This window comes from Magallana gigas, chromosome 4 (genome assembly GCF_963853765.1).
Source record: "Magallana gigas chromosome 4, xbMagGiga1.1, whole genome shotgun sequence".
In the NCBI taxonomy this organism is placed as follows: Eukaryota; Metazoa; Mollusca; class Bivalvia; order Ostreida; family Ostreidae; genus Magallana; species Magallana gigas.
This window is the reverse complement of record NC_088856.1, coordinates 35,091,479-35,109,157: the sequence shown is the minus strand read 5'-3', so window position 1 is coordinate 35,109,157 and position 17,679 is coordinate 35,091,479. Positions and strand designations below refer to the sequence as shown.

The 17,679-nt window shown below is 36.1% G+C and overlaps 2 protein-coding genes across 2 annotated transcripts in view; one reads left to right on the top strand and one right to left on the bottom strand.

The window, feature by feature from the left end:
• LOC105321431 (uncharacterized) overlaps window positions 1–17,679 on the top strand; it is a 37,786-nt gene that overhangs the window by 13,715 nt on the left and 6,392 nt on the right. The window contains exons 25-35 of the mRNA XM_066082248.1: window positions 349–533; window positions 6,235–6,324; window positions 6,794–6,944; window positions 9,032–9,216; window positions 9,476–9,638; window positions 9,824–10,014; window positions 10,499–10,588; window positions 10,911–11,064; window positions 11,315–11,475; window positions 11,867–12,020; window positions 15,334–15,521. Of these exons, the coding sequence (XP_065938320.1) occupies window positions 349–533; window positions 6,235–6,324; window positions 6,794–6,944; window positions 9,032–9,216; window positions 9,476–9,638; window positions 9,824–10,014; window positions 10,499–10,588; window positions 10,911–11,064; window positions 11,315–11,475; window positions 11,867–12,020; window positions 15,334–15,521 (1,712 nt within the window). The remainder of the gene's footprint in view (window positions 1–348; window positions 534–6,234; window positions 6,325–6,793; window positions 6,945–9,031; window positions 9,217–9,475; window positions 9,639–9,823; window positions 10,015–10,498; window positions 10,589–10,910; window positions 11,065–11,314; window positions 11,476–11,866; window positions 12,021–15,333; window positions 15,522–17,679) is intronic.
• LOC105321419 (uncharacterized) lies at window positions 1,881–5,008 on the bottom strand. Its single transcript, XM_011419681.4, has 2 exons — window positions 4,263–5,008; window positions 1,881–2,940 (listed from the first exon to the last, which is right to left on the bottom strand). The coding sequence occupies exons 1-2, from the start codon at window positions 4,674–4,676 to the stop codon at window positions 2,389–2,391; spliced, it is 966 nt and encodes a 321-aa protein (XP_011417983.3). The 5' UTR covers window positions 4,677–5,008; the 3' UTR covers window positions 1,881–2,388.

Here is a 17,679-nt window from a genome sequence, read left to right as displayed (position 1 = left end):
TAGGTGTATTGTAGGTAAATGCACTCGAAGATTCAGGGAGGGTCTCCATAAAAATAACATTAAGGTGTATATCATTGGCATTGCACATGTGCAAATTTCACTGTTAATTCATTTAGTGTGATTTATAGTTACAGTTAAAGCTAAAATAGACAGAACAGAAAGTTAAGAATTTCCCCATAACAAATTGATATCAAACTTTACATATGTTTTTGAAAAATTCAAATCTTTACTTTTAATTTCATATATACAAGATATTTTGGTTCATATTTCTTTAAATTAACAATAACTATTACTGTGCAGAATTAGATTAATTCTCTTCTTACTGATACATGTATATTCTTTTATCAGGATAGGATTTATTTCTGGTTGGAAAAACCAAAGGACCTGAAACGTGGAGAATTCACAGCACTATTACAGAACCTTATGGCTCACAATGGCAGCTACATGGACACACTGGGCAGGAACGAGACCATCAGTGGTGTCACCGTATCTCACCATTACAGTTCCCTCTGTCCCACAAACTGCAGCAGAAGGTAGGAGACTTTTTACCTGACTCTACAGGTGATTTAGCTTAGTTAAAAGATATTCAGCTTGATGCCTCAATCTCCCACTTCCCTTCCCTAGCCTCTCTCGTCTGCCCCTCCCCCAATTTCTTGCTTTTCCATTCATCACTTAAAGGGTTTGAATCAGCTCACAGTCTCTTTATATTGGGTTCTAGAAGAAGTGTGTAAATGGGTGATCAGGTTTAACTTAAAGTTAGCCAAGGGGAGGAGGGAGGTGCTTGAGAACTTAAATTATATGATCAAAGAAAACATGCAACCTGAGATGAAATTTCATTTTGGGTGGTATTAAAGAGAATGAAATTGATTGCATTGACTATGAGATAAACAAGTTATAAAAGGATATTTCCTGATTGTTTTAAAAGTGACAAAATTAAATTATTTAGATACAGTGGCCGGCACATTAATGGAGTCTAATAAAAAAAACATCTTTGAATGCACACAAAAAATAAAAGTAAATTTTATTGATTTTTCAATAACCGCATAAGAACAAAATCTATAATACATATGTACATTTACATTTTAGTGAACAACTGTTCATAGAGACATGCAAAGGTAAATGAGCATGCAAAGGTAAATGAGCACACAGGTGTAAGAAAAAAAGGAAATGGCACACCCTCTGGTTGAATACAATACACAATGTACATGTACATGTCACAGACTTGGCTATATATAGTGGAGTCTGCAAAAATTGCACTGGACCAGGTGTGAAAAGATGAAAAAGATGCTTGTCACTGAGAGTGATTCTCAGTAGGATATGATTGTTTGTGTGTCACTGAGAGAAATTTTGATTCTCATTGAGATATGTTTAGCATTTTAAACAAAAGAACTCTGAATCAAGAACGCTTTTCAAAAGGTAAATTTTTTTAAAGACTATTTTCATCCAAAAAGACAATGCTTGTAAGCAACAAATAAGAAGATTTGAATTATGTGGAGAAATGTGAGTGGGGAATGTTATCTTGGTTATGTTGTGCAGTGCATTATAAGAGGGAGAAACTGCCCTAGCTTTACCTGTAATCCGCTAGGCAAGTGCATCCTATCAAATAATTGTTATACGATCACAGGCTTAATTAATGAGGTGTCAAGTATGAATGATAGAAAATGTGGATAGTATTACCCGTTTGTATGATTACATAATGTCTATGAAATCACTGTCCATTATAAATTGTGGTGTGCTGAAAAATTATTTGATGAGTGTGTTGCAACAGGAGGAATATACATGTTACGTATGGAATGGATTTAATCTCTATTCTAAGAAACTTTGTATAGTGTATATAGCTTATATGTATGATTTGTTAAGTAAAGACAACTTTTGTACTAAGTACATTTTGAATAAGATGTAGATTGTGCTTGCCTCAAAAGATTATATCAAATAAGTTATGATAATTTAATGTAAAGCTTGGCTAATGGCAGTATTATTATGTCTCCTGTTTTATGAGCGACAGTATCAGAATTGCTGTCAATATGATCATGTAAATTCATATATGATTTTTTTTTTACAAAGTTAAAATCACAGACACCTGTTGTTAAAATGTGCTAGTTTTACACTGACAGGACTGAATATTAAATTTTTGAAGATTGTCCCTATTAGGGTGGTTTTCTTTCTTGCTGTGTTTAAAATTAGAGATGAATGGATAAATGTCAAATCCATTCTAGGTTTCACACCAATGACTCCACGAGTCACTCCACACAGATGTATATAGTACATACAATAATAACAGAAGATGTGAATATAAAGGGGGACTTCACAAATTTCACACGAAATGACGATATCTATGAGATATACATGGTAATACATTTCATTAGTAACATGAACATAGAGGGGACTTTAGTAGTTGAGGGAAAGGCCCAGGGGTAACAGGTAGTTCCGTTTGAGGTCCTCCGTGGGGAGTTTGTTGTAGCACACATTGTCTTTCTGGTTGGAATGAAAGTGAGACTTGTGGAAGTGGGCGGTGGTGGTTAGCACTTCCGCCTCGTCATCCTTATACGCCGCCACAAAGTTTGTGGAGAAGTTCTCATGGTGCACTCGCAAGTTCTCCAGCGCCCACTGCATCTTCACGTCGGACACTAGGCGTTTGTTGGCCCGGGGGGTCCGCGTTTTCTTCATCATGCGTGATGTGGTTTCTAGGGTCTTCTTGAATTTCTCTCCGCCCGGACCCTTCTCTGGAATGACCAGCGTGACGCCGAATGCGGTTCCTTTGTTGCGGATCATGAGAAGGAAGATCTGGAATAATCGCTCCTCGTCAATGCGCGGGGTGACAATGTACACAACAGCTCCGCATCCGAACCAGTCGTCTATCAGGCTCTTCCATAACTTCATGATGAAGTCATTCTGCATGATTCCTCCACCCTCGGGAATCATGTCCAGCAAATCCTGAACCTACCAACAGCAAAAAACCATTAGTTGAAATTCAAAAACCAACCAACAGCAAGCAAAGTTATTTCAAAACAGTAATATATATTATCAAAATTTGGTTGGGGTTGGGATGTAGTAAAAATAAAAAGTCACTATAGAAAATTTGAAAATAAACTAACAGCAATCATTATGGATATTTCAAAACTATAAATTTGAAAATATGGTTAGAATGTTGGACCTGTGTACATTTATTAGTAAATGTGCTATGTTTCGTTGTTGTAAGAGTTAAATGTCACCTACTTTTTATGAAGAAATTTTCAGAGTCGTATAGGCAAACTAGTGTATTGTACAAAGCTTAATATAACAAAACAGAGGGCCTAGCTATGTCAATGGAGGAGCCGTATACCTGTATACATTAATTACTTCTGCTGCTCAAAGGTCATCAATATTTATTGGTCATTAATTCACCTGTCCGCCCATCTACGTATTCCTAGGACGGGACACATTCCTCGCCTAGGCATTGCGTGGGCAAAATAATGACCATGCATGAGTGAGACACATAAACAAATGATTGCCTGTAAAAATTCCAAATTCTTACTTGTCAAAAAGCTTTAATTTTACTTTGTGAAGGAACTTATAGGTGCCTGTTACATGAATGATAAGGTCAGGTTTGTGTATTCTAAATACCCAGTAGTCGGCATTGTTTACAAATGGAAATTGCTTTGTTTATAAAAGCTTTATAAACAGCTGACTAGATTACAGACAGGTAAATTGGTTTTTGTAGTAAACTTAAGTGAAGAATTTCTCGGGAGTCGGTCAGTAAATAGGAGTCTGTGACAAGGGGAATAACTGTTGATACAGCTAGATGTGAGATGTCACATCTCTCTTTACAAATCCAAACTAATTAATACAGATATTTTGTGTATGTACTGTATAAAAGAATATAGAGATTGTATAAAAATATTTCTCTTTTGTTTGAATTTTGCTTGAAACAGGATGTAATACAGGAAAGTTAGATTGAATGTGGACATAAAAAGGGAAAAGTAGCACTTAATATAGCTTCAACTATTTTCATAACCAATGCTCTTTAAAGTTTTATGATTTGGTTGCATAATTTTTCATTGAAGTTTTGTCACTGCCGGATGCTCACAAATTTACATACCCCAGATACTGACTTTTTAATGTTCTGTGAAAATCGATGCTCAACAATGGTAGTAAAACAAGTGCTAGACCAAACAAATAGATATTCAAATTGTCAGAACTTTCTGACAGGTCTATACATACCACAAGAACTGAAGTACATGTACCAGCTATAGTGCCACAAAGTAGTGTGAACCAATACCTACCATTTCCACATTCTTGTCGAGCTGTAGATATCGCGTCACGGAGTTATCAGACATCAGCGAGGCTGCATCATCCAGTTCCTCACTCTCATTATTGGCCGTCTCCAGAACGTCCGTGAAATTAGCAACCATCCACCCCCAGTGGTTCTTCCCGCTGATCTTCATCAGCCCAGTCTTGCGGGACAGTTTGATGGTCACCCCGGGGGCCGGCTTGATCTTGACCAGCTCATTCTTTTCCCTGTAGGTCTGGTTTGGGTAGAGGGCGGTGAAGATGTCCAGCCACCACCCCACCACATTGTCTCTCTTGGCGGTGGTAACAACTATCTCGTCCCCTTTGTCAAAGAAGTCAATGTCTACTGGGGTCGGTGTGGCCCAGATCTCGGCCAGCACTCGCTGTCTGTCCTTCTTAGATGGCATTGTTTACGTGTTGATTGAAGTTTTTCACTCTCTCAAGGTGTGCAAGGGGGTATTATCTCTTAATCAATACCTCACATGACAGTAGTTTTTGATGGAGGTCGCAAATTCAGTTCACTAAATTAATGACACCTGTACACTCCACTGTGAAAGTTGTTCATGTCTCTCAGCTGTTCTTTAATCCATTGTTGATGAATTAATCAAAAAAATCCTGCCCTGAATTGATCACAAGTGAATTTATTCAATCACCAAAAATAGAAACTCTCTTCCTGTATTGACACACCTGAGTTTGATGATTTACCTGTCCCTAACTACTTCCATAAGAGGAAATTTCATTGGTCATAACAACTCCCAAATGGCCAATCGGATGACAGCTTATGTAGATTGAAAGGTAAACATTGATTAAAAGGGAATGACTAACTGACCTAAATATACCTGTAGGCAGCACGACACCTTTATGTACCTGAGACATGTAATTCAATTATCTATACCTGTAATTTCTGACCTGACATGAATGGGAAGACAAGTGTCTGGTTTTTTATAAGGATGAAATGATATATAATATCTTAATAAAGGGTCAAATAGAATATCTTTTTATTTTCAAATTGTTTTAATTTGATTAATATAATTCAGATGGATAAGATAATAAAAAAAATTAAATCATTGTGATCATATTAATTTTTTCCAAAAGGACTATATATGGTTTGAGCCTAAAATGGGCCCCTAAAATGAACATTGTCATTTTACTGTAATTCTTTGTTTTATTTCTACAAATATGCATTTGAAATTTTGTCATAATTTTCATTTTCATTTTTGTGCCCACAATTTAAAAATATGGCATCATAATGTTTACCTTTTCCCGCCATTTTCTCATTTTTAGCATAAAACGGCTTGTTTTGAAGCAGTTTTTCTTTAAGGAAACATTGAGCGACTGCTTGAACAAACAAAATATTTTCACCAAAGATGTATCTCTCCAATACTTATGAGTGACAAAAAGTTCGTTCTTGTTCAAAGAATCGCTCTATATTTCCCATTCGAAAAAAGATAAGAAAAATGTCAATTTTTAATTGATTTTGGTTGAATTATAAAAATAGCTTCACTTCTGACGTCATATACTGCCAGTGAGTGCATATAAATCAAATAAATAGGTGAAAAACATATTTCATGTCAACTCTTTTATAATATAACACAACAAATTAATATACCTGATTCTTTATAAAAATAGGGAAAAATGGGGGCCAAATTTGACTAATATCATATATAGTTCTTTGTATGAACAAAATTGAATTTGAAATAAATGCAAATCATAAATTGATTTATTATTTCATATTTATACATTTTTAAACAACTTACTTGTAATGATAGTATAATTTTCAATTTGAAAGAATTTCTTGAGGAAATAATAATTTAAATTAACACATGGTTTTTTTTCTATCAGAGGTTTTTAATGCACAACTACACCAAAATACTTCAGATACTTCATCTGTAACATTAATTCTTCCATATACATGTGTTTGCTAGCAACTTTAATTTCTCTGATGTATGGATACATATTTTTCAGTGTAATCCCAAAAGACTGCAATAGAAACAAGGCATGTGTTTGGGACAAGGTATACCAAGACTGTACCACTACACCTGTGTTACCTGAAAGGTGAGAGAAATCAGGGCTTACAGCCAATTAACAATTAACCTACTCAAATTTCGAGTTCAATTTTCCCTTGAGCTGAAATTAAAGCCACATACATTTAACTAATAAGATGAAACTGTTTGATACTGAAAACCAAAGCATACTTTATTTAGAATGGGCAGCATAATTGTATGTTTAAGTTGCAAATAAAATTGTTATAAAAGTTTATATATTTTAAATCAATTTCTCATTCAGTAGGCAAAATGCAAACTTTTAATAGATACATGTATATATCACTTTATTACCAAAAATATTGTAATGTATCAAATTATAATTTCTTCCTAATACATGAAAAATCAACACAAAATATGAAGGGCCCACAGCAAGATTTGAACCAGCTGTCTTTCAGATCATGACCACTGAGCCAAGTGTTCTTCAGAAACATAACAAAGTTTTAATCTTAACTTTTCTTTTCCTTTATCCCTATTTTCAGGATTCATGCCAGTGCCTTCTTTCCCTGTCTGGGTCTGTACCAGAAGCTCAGTAATTCAGAGGAGCAGGGGGCCCTCCAGAACTTTGAGGATGCGGTCAGAAATATGACTCACCTGTCTGACAGGGCCCTGCACTCATTTAACATAACACAGGTGAGGCTCTGTTTCAGATGGGGCAGGACAGGGGTTGATGAAGTAGACCCTACAGATTTATGAATTCACTATTAAATTGAGGTCTAAAACAGGAAAGCTATCGATTGACTCATTTGATACTGTATAATTTTTTTGTGGTGATGGATGGGCGGTTTTGATTGAGTGCGTAGATGAATTTGCATGGTTCAAATAAGTAGCATCCTCATGCAGGCTCTTTAATTGTGAGTTTTTAGCTCACCTGAGCCAAAGGCTCAAGTGAGCTTTTCTGATCACAATTTGTCCGTTGTCTGTCGTTGTCGTCGTTGTCGTTGTCGTCGTCGTCGTTGTTAACTTTTCACATTTTCATCTTCTTCTTAAGAACCACTGGGCAGATTTCAACCAAATTTTGCACAAAGCACCACTAGGTGAAGGGGATTCAAGTTTGTTCAAATGAAGGGCCACGCCCTCTTTAAAGGGGAGATAATTGAGAATTATTGAAAATTTGTTGGTATTTTTCAAAAATCTTCTTCTCAAAAACTATTTGGCCTGAAAAGCTAAAACTTGTGTGGAGGCATCCTCAGGTAGTGTAGATTCAAGTTTGTTCAAATCATGGTCCCCGGGGGTAGGGAGGGGCCACAATAAGGGGATCAAGTTTTACATAGGAACATATTGAGAAAATCTTTAAAAATCATCTTCTCAAAAACTATTGGGCCAGAAAAGCTCAAATTAAAATGGGAGCATCCACAGGTAGTGTAGATTCAAATTTGTTCAAATCATGGTCCCCAGGGGTAGGGTGGGGCCACAATTGGGGGATAAATTTTTACATAGGAATATATATTAAAAATCTTCTTCTCAAAAACTATTAGGCCAGGAAAGCTCAAATTTGATTAAAGCATCCTCAGGTAGTGTAGATTCAAGTTTGTTCAAATCATGGTCCCTGGGGGTAGGGTGGGGCCACAATTGGGGGATCAAGTTTTACATTGGAATATATAGAGATAATCTTCTTCTCAAAAACTATTTGACCAAGAAAGCTCAAATTGATGGGTAACCATCCTCAGATAATGTAGATTCAAGTTTGTTCAAATCATGGTCCCTGGGGGTAGGGCGGGGCCACAATGGGGGATCAAGTTTTACATTGGAATATATAGAGATAATCTTCTTCTCAAAAACTATTAGGCCAGGAATGCTCAAATTTGAGTGGAAGCATCCTCAGATAGTGTAGATTCAAGTTTGTTCAAATCATGGTCCCCGGGGGTAGGGTGGGGCTACAATTGGGGGATCAAGTTTTACATAGGAATATATAGAGAAAATCTTTAAAAATCTTCTTCTCAAAAACTATTTGATCAAGAAAGCTCAAATTGGCAGGTAACCATCCTCAGATAATGTAGATTCAAGTTTGTTCAAATCATGGTCCCTGGGGGTAGGGCGGGGCCACAATGGGGGATACATTTTTATACATAGAGAAAATCTCTAAAAAATCTTTTTCTCAAAACTATCAGGCCAGGAAAGCCCAAATCTGAGTGGAAGCATTTCCAAATCGTTGTTAAAATAATAGTCCAGTGGTATGGTGAGGCCATATAGCACAGTGGGGGATAAATTTTTACATAGGAATATATAGAGAAAATCTTTAAAAATATTCTGGGAAAGTTTTTGGTCCAAAACTCAGTACTTAGTGTGAAAGCACAGGTTATGCAGATATAAGTTTGATGAAACCATGATACCCTAGAGAAAAGTGGGGCCACAAAATGGGGGGGGGGGGTATATAGGAATAGAGAAAAATCTTCTTACAGGTACAACAACAAAAGGGGCTTGGTATTGGTGGATAAAAATTGGCAGATTTTCAATTTTTTTTAGCAAGATCTACTGTACTTAGTTGTCAAGATATTTTGATACTGTAATGCTAATTTGATCAGAATTAAGGCAATTGTTGCTCAGGTGAGCGATGTGGCCCCTGGGCCTCTTGTTTTAATAACAGCAAGCCTGCAAAACTCTGAAAAAAGAATTCAAACATGAAAATACATGTACAGAAAGTTCCACTTAATCTGATAGCAGTGAAATTGATATTTTGGTTATTCTGATATTAAACCTTAAATATGGCCACTTTATAGATGTCCAGACTGGTGGGGCGAGTGTTCAACTTCACCATACAAGGAGTTCTCCACCAGAGTCGAGTGAGCGCCATCTGGGGGGACCTAGAGCAACAGCTGAACAGGACCGCTAACTTTGTTCTGACCGTCGGGAATCAGTCTTTTACCAGTAGTACCAGGCCGAACACATTCGCTCAGATCACAAAGTACAAATCTCTTTGATTGCACTCATTCATAAGAACCAATTTTTGAAAAATCAAGTCAATTTATGACAACAAATTAAACAGGTTCTTATCCCCCAATATGTCAAAATCAAAATATTTTCCATTTATATCAGTTTCAGTATTTTAGTCATTTTAAAAAACTCTCATTTAAAATTATATTTATCATTATTTGTCCCACCGTATAACAAATGACTAAGAAGCAATTACTGTATGTCTGATATGTCAATAACGTTTTCCTCAGCATGGAGGTGGACATTGAGTTTCCCTCTTTGGACACTGATTGGTTGCTTCAGACACACCCACTTACTGCCAGGAAAGAAATAGAACAGGAAGTCATCAGAATTGCCATGGAAACCATGTCACCAATAGTGACCAAGACAATCTCTAACATTGCCTTTTTCAAGGTCCATCATTTCAACTAAAAAAATTGCTCTTTCAAAACAGTTCATGTTATCAAATTTCAAAGAAATTGGATAACTGTAGCATGCTTATAGTTTTGTTAATTGATATTTCCAGTACAATACCTAACTGTTAATAATCTTACATAATAATATGAATATTAATTGTTTACATTTCATTTATTTAACAGAACACAATCAAGTTCATGGTGTCCAAACAGCCCGAGGATCCGCGGGATTTACCCAAGGAATACACACCTCTGAGGGACCGGGTGAACCAGGGTCTACTGGACATTAGTCTGTTCGGTCAACAGTTCACCGCCAACTATACATTCTTCATTGGAAGCTTCTCAGAGCTGTGTCCTCGACAGTGTCACCAAGCGTAGGGAAACTTTAATCATTGTACTTGAGATTAAGGAGGCTGTGTGGTCAACAATTACCCTAAAACTCACAGTTTTTTTTTTTTTGTTTTTTTTTTAGATATGATTATATTATTCATAAACTATTATTAAGTAAATAGCTAGGAAAAAATCTCAAACTGTAGTTTTCAAATCCAAACTTATTTGATTATTTTTACCATATTTTGATACAGAACTCTTTTTTTTTTTCAGGAAGTTTAAAAAATCTAAAAATGGCTATGACCATCCAGCCACTTTAAGTGTTTGATACTGTTTTGTCATTTATTTAACTGTTTTATGTGTAGGGTTTGAAAATTCAGGCCAAGGCTATGATTATGAAAATCCGCTTGACTCTGCAGAGTTAGCCCCCTTCTTTTAGAGCAAACTTTCTGCTTGGAAAAAAAACAATTCTTTCTGTTTTGATCAGAACAGATTTTTCAGTGTCAAGAGTTATTTCCCTTGTTACAGGACCCAGGAGACGGCTTGCTCCACAATACCTGGCTGTTTTTGGTCCTACCAGCTACAGCGATGCTCGGACGACGTGACACTCCCTGAAAAGTTAGTGCTTCGATATTTCATATCTCCCCGTCTATATTTTAAATCTGCTTTGTATTATGCAAAACGAACTTGAAGTTTGAGGATCCAATTATTTATTATAGGCATTGGGTTAATGGGAATTCATGATCAGTTTAATACATCGCCCTGCAAGGGCAGTTGCAATGAATTTGCAAATGCGAGTTTGTGTGAATCTGATTTAGTAGATAATGAATTATTGAAATTGTTCTCAAAATAAGGTTTATTTCATGATATCAACGAATGCTATAGACAGTCTTTGTGGTATGATGATCTCTATGGTATTCATTGTTGTGTTTTTGATCAGGAAACAAGTAACTGTGGTGTTTCCCTGTGTCAAAATGGATGAGCTGCCTGAGGGTGAGAGAAACCGGAGTCTGGAGGGGGTCAGGACTGCAGTGGGAGGATTTCTGCAGGGGCTTCCAGCGGGGGCTCAGGCTCACAGCTTCAGATACGGACAGGTGTGTGTCAGAGTCTCAGTGTTCATTGAAAAATAAATCTTTGGAATAAATCTCCTTAGATGTTACCATCAATTTTTTAGAAGAATGAAAAAATAAACGTGTTTGATACTAGTAGACAATTTAAATTGTAAAGAACTAACTGCAAGTCTTCAACACTTCATTGAATTAAAGTAGCCACTGATTATTTATGCTGTGAAGAGAAAGTAGATTGAATTTTGGTATCTAATTATATGAATAACTATTCCTATAGGATTTTAGGAGCAGCTTTACGTTTGAAGTCCAAGGAACAGCAAGAAGGGCTCCATTATCCAGCCTCTTATATAACATCTCATCATGGATAGGGAGTGGGCAGTTACAACAAACGATCAACAATACCCAAGTCACAGGGCAAGATGTGGAGGACTTTAACAGGTCACAGATTTACCTCCCCTTAGACTTAAGATTTTTTTCTTTCTTATTGATGGTTAAAATATTAATATAGATAAATACACAGAAAATTATAGATATAAAGTTCAAATAAATTACATAAATTGACTCTAATTTTACCTCTATTATAAGTATTTCATAAAAATTCACTAAAATGGTAAGGTATGTTGCATGTATTTACACATCCTTATTTATTAACTACTAAATTTTAAGGTTTCTTTATGCCAATGGAGAAAAAAAAATATTAATCTTAGTTGGTTCCAAGATCAGAAGAAATTTCTTAGACTAATATTTTTAGCAAGTGATCAGTAGTGCATTAAAGTGAACAGTGGTGATTTTGGACCTTTGGCTTATAAAAGGCTTTTCCTCTCAACAGTGTTGAAATAGCCATGCTGTTTTCAAATGTGGACTTCTCCAAGCTAGAACTGCGACAGAGAAGGAAACTGAAGGAGGAGCTGTTCCATCAGCTGAGAAGTCTCCTGTCCAACGGGTTCTCCCTCACTGACATACACAATGTCTGGTTCGATCAGGTACAAAATGGAGAAGGCACTGTCTACATTAAGGATTATATTAACCTTTTTGCCATTATAGCTATTATGATCATGATCACGATTTTCACAGTATATTTACATTAAAATTCTCATTGTTTTTAGCTCACCTGAACCGAAGGTTCAAGTGAGCTTTTCTGATCACCCGTTGTCCGTCGTCCGTCCGTCCGTCCGTCTGTCTGTCTGTCCGTCCGTCTGTAAACTTTTCACATTTTCAACTTCTTCTCAAAAACCACCAGGCCAATTTTAACCAAATTTGGTACAAAGCATCCTTATGGAAAAGGGATTATAAATTGTTAAAATGAAGGGCACAGCCCTTTTCAAAAGGGAGATAATTGCGAAACAGTAAGTATAGGGTGCATGTCTTTAAAAATCTTCTTCTCAAGAACCACTGCACCAGAAATGCCAATATTTACACAAAAGCTTGTATATATAGTGAAGATTCTAAATTGTAAAAATCGTGACCCTCGGACCAAAACTGGGGCCCCAGGCGGGGTTCAAATTTTAACATAGAAATACATAGGAAAATGTTTAAAAAATCTTCTTCTCAAGAACCACTGCACCAGAAATGCCAATATTTACACAAAAGCTTGTATATATAGTGAAGATTCTAAATTGTAAAAATCGTGACCCTCGGACCAAAACTGGGGCCCCAGGCGGGGTTCAAAGTTTAACATAGAACCACATATGGAAAAGTTTAAAAAATCTTCTTCTCAAGAACCACTGCACCAGAAATGCCAATATTTACACAAAAACTTGTATATATAGTGAAGATTCTAAATTGTAGAAATCGTGACCCTCGGACCAAAACTGAGGCCCCAGGCGGGGTTCAAAGTTTAACATAGAAATACATAGGAAAATGTTTAAAAAATCTTCTTCTCAAGAACCACTGCACCAGAAATGCCAATATTTACACAAAAGCTTGTATATATAGTGAAGATTCTAAATTGTAAAAATCGTGACCCTCGGACCAAAACTGGGGCCCCAGGCGGGGTTCAAAGTTTAACATAGAAATACATAGGAAAATGTTTAAAAAATCTTCTTCTCAAGAACCACTGCACCAGAAATGCCAATATTTACACAAAAGCTTGTATGTATAGTGAAGATTCTAAATTGTAAAAATCGTGACCCCCGGACCAAAACTGGGGCCCCAGGCGGGGTTCAAAGTTTAACATAGAACTACATATGGAAAATGTTTAAAAAATCTTCTTCTCAAGAACCACTGCACCAGAAATGCCAATATTTACACAAAAGCTTGTATATACAGTGAAGATTCTAAATTGTAAAAATTGTGACCCTCGGACCAAAACTAGGGCCCCAGGCGGGGTTCAAAGTTTAATATAGAAATACATAGGAAAATGTTTAAAAAATCTTCTTCTCAAGAACCACTGCACCAGAAATGCCAACATTTACACAAAAGCTTGTATATATAGTTAAGATTCTAAATTGTAAAAATCGTGACCCTCGGACCAAAACTGGGGCCCCAGGCGGGGTTCAAAGTTTAACATAGAACTACATATGGAAAATGTTTAAAAAATCTTCTTCTCAAGAACCACTGCACCAGAAATGCCAATATTTACACAAAAGCGTGTATGTATAATGAAGATTCTAAATTGTAGAAATCGTGACCCTCAGACGAAAACTACAGCCCCAAGCGGGGTTCAAAGTTTAACATATAACTACATATGAAAAATATTTAAAAATTTTCTTCTCAAGAACCACTTCACCAAAAATGCCAATACATACACAAAAGGTTGTATATATAGTGAAGATTGTAAAAATTGTGACCCCCGAACAAAAAGTGGGGCCCCAGTAGGGGTTTAGATTTTAACATATATAGGAAAATGTTTTAAAATCTTCTTCTCAAGAACTATAGTGCAACTGTTTGGGATATTACTATGCATACATGTACATCCTTAAATAATGTAGATTGTAAAAAATTGTAACTCCTGGACAATTGATGGGCACCAAGAGGGGTTCAAAATTTAAACATTTTAAAAAACATAAAGGAAAAGTTTAAAAAATTTTCTTCTCAAGAACTACAATGTTTTAGTTTGTGGAATTTCTATGCATGCATCCTTCGCTTATGTAGATTCCTAATTGGTAAAATCGTGACCCCGGACCAATACTGGGGCCCCAAGATGGGGTCAAAGTTTATTATAGAAATATAAAGGTAACATGTTAAAAAATCTTCTTCTCGAGAACTACAATGCTTCAATTTGTGTGATTACTATCATGCATACAACCTTGGATAATGAAGGTTCGACAGTTTTAAAATAGTGACCCCTTGACTCATACTAGGGACCCAAGATGGGTTTAAAGTTAAATGTAGAAGTACCGGTATATATGGAAAATGTTTAAAAATCTTCTTTTCGAGAACTACAATGCATCAATTTGTCAGATAACTACGTAAGCACCCTCAAAAAGTGTAGATTCAAAATTATAAAAGCCGTGACCTCAATCTAATACTGGGGCCCCAAGAGGTGTTCAAAGTTTAGCATAGAAATAAAGAGGGAAAATGTTGAAAAATCTTTTTCTTGGGAACTATAATGCTTCAGCTTGTGAGATAACTATGCAAGCATCCTTAAATAATGTAGATTCCAAATAATAAAAACTTTAGCACTGGACTAATACTGTGGCCCCAAGAGGGGTTCAAAGTTTAACATAGAAAGATATATTGAAAATGTTTTTAAAAAGTTCTTCTCGAGAACTATAATGCTACAGTTTGTGAGATTACTATGCAAGGATCCTCAAATTGTGTAAACTCTAATGTAGTGGAACCAAGAGTTATCTTTCTTAATGTTCTGTACAGTCTGAGAGTTATTCCTCTTGAAGTGGAACTCTTCTACGTTCAGTTTTTCAGGTTGTGTACGTGCGGTCCCAACGCAGTGCTACATATTTTCATTCCTATGTTACTATTTATGTTGTTCAAGCCAACCATAAACCTCGGACCATAACTGGGTCCCCAGAAAGGGGTTCAATGTTTAAAATAGAAAAAGCATATGCTACGAAATGTAATGTTACAAGGAACTGCTGTTCAGGTGAGCGATGTGGCCCATGGGCCTCTTGTTTATTCAATTCTTACTTATTTCAAGTTATGATCAAAATACATGTATAATAATAAAAATATGATGATGATCATATCATCATCCACCTTCATCATCGTCATCATCATCATCATCATCATCATCATCATCATCATCATCATCATCCATCTTCATTAAATTTAATCTAAACTTGAAACATGGTTATGATGCACTCTTGTTATGACATAGAAAGGTTTAAAATTTTGTAGAAATACATCATTTTCAAAGTGAAAAGGGACAATTCTAACTCCTCCATTAGCTCTGAGATAGAGAAATGGAAACAAGTACTCAAACTGAAGGCCTTCTCAGTCACACTGGATAATGGCCGACACCAGCCCACTAAAATGGTGTACCAGGCTAGTCTCCATGGAAACTGTCCTATTTCCTGTTATAACAGGCAAGTGACCACTGATGAAATTTTTCATAAGGAAACCTTGATTGCCTCTTTAATGTTTTTAGCTCACCTGAACCGAAGGTTCAAGTGAGCTTTTCTGATCACCCGTTGTCCGTCGTCCGTCCGTCCGTCCGTCCGTCCGTCTGTCTGTCCGTCCGTCTGTAAACTTTTCACATTTTCAACTTCTTCTCAAAAACCACTGGGCCAAATTTAACCAAATTTGGTACAAAGCATCCTTATGGAAAGGGGATTATAAATTGTTAAAATAAAGGGCACAGCCCTTTTTAAAAGGGAGATAATTGCGAAACAGTGAGTATAGGGTGCATGTCTTTAAAAATCTTCTTCTCAAGAACCACTGCACCAGAAATGCCAATATTTACACAAAAGCTTGTATATATAGTGAAGATTCTAAATTGTAAAAATCGTGACCCTCGGACCAAAACTGGGGCCCCAGGCGGGGTTCAAAGTTTAACATAGAAATACATAGGAAAATGTTAAAAAAATCTTCTTCTCAAGAACCACTGCACCAGAAATGCCAATATTTACACAAAAGCTTGTATATATAGTGAAGATTCTAAATTGTAAAAATCGTGACCCTCAGACCAAAACTGGGACCCCAGGCGGGGTTCAAAGTTTAACATATATAGAAATACATAGGAAAATGTTTAAAAATCTTCTTCTCAAGAACCACTGCACCAGAAATGCCAATATTTACACAAAAGCTTGTATACATAGTGAAGATTCTAAATTGTAAAAATCGTGACCCTCGGACCAAAACTGGGGCCCCAGGCGGGGTTCAAAGTTTAACATAGAAATACATAGGAAAATGTTTTAAAAATCTTCTTCTCAAGAACCACTGCACCAGAAATGCCAATATTTACACAAAAGCTTGTATACAAAGTGAAGATTCTAAATTGTAAAAATCATGACCCTCGGACCAAAACTGGGGCCCCAGGCGGGGTTCAAAGTTTAACATAGAAATACATAGGAAAATGTTTAAAAAATCTTCTTCTCAAGAACCACTGCACCAGGAATGCCAATATTTACACAAAAGCTTGTATATATAGTGAAGATTCTAAATTGTAAAAATCGTGACCCTCGGACCAAAACTGGGGCCCCAGGCGGGGTTCAAAGTTTAACATAGAAATACATAGGAAAATGTTTAAAAAATCTTCTTCTCAAGAACCACTGCACCAGGAATGCCAATATTTACACAAAAGCTTGTATATATAGTGAAGATTCTAAATTGTAAAAATCGTGACCCTCGGACCAAAACTGGGGCCCCAGGCGGGGTTCAAAGTTTAACATAGAAATACATAGGAAAATGTTTAAAAAATCTTCTTCTCAAGAACCACTGCACCAGAAATGCCAATATTTACACAAAAGCTTGTATGTATAATGAAGATTCTAAATTGTAAAAATCGTGACCCTCGGACCAAAACTGGGGCCCCAGGCGGGGATCAAAATTTAACATAGAACTACATATGAAAAATGTTTAAAAATTTTCTTCTCAAGAACCACTTCACCAAAAATGCCAATACATACACAAAAGGTTGTATATATAGTGAAGATTGAAAAAATCGTGACCCCCGAACAAAAGTGGGGCCCCAGGAGGGGTTTAGATTTTAACATATATAGGAAAATGTTTTAAAATCTTCTCAAGAACCATCGTGCAACTGTTTGGGATATTACTATGCATACATGTACATCCTTAAATAATGTAGATTCAAAAAATTGTAACTCCTGGACAATTGATGGGCACCAAGAGGGGTTCAAAATTTAAACATTTTAAAAAACAAAGGAAAAGTTTAAAAATTTTCTTCTCAAGAACTACAATGTTTTAGTTAATGGAATATCTATGCATGCATCCTTCGCTTATGTAGATTCATAATTCGTAAAATCGTGACCCCTGAACCAATAATGGGGCCCCAAGATGGGGTCAAAGTTTTTTATAGAAATATAAAGGTAACAGGTTAAAAAATCTTCTTCTCGAGAACTACAATGCTTCAATTTGTGAGATTACTATCATGCATACAACCTTGGATAATGAAGGTTCGACAGTTTTAAATTAGTGACCCCTGGACTAATACTAGGGACCTAAGATGGGTTTAAAGTTAAATGTAGAAGTACCGGTATATATGGAAAATGTTTAAAAATCTTC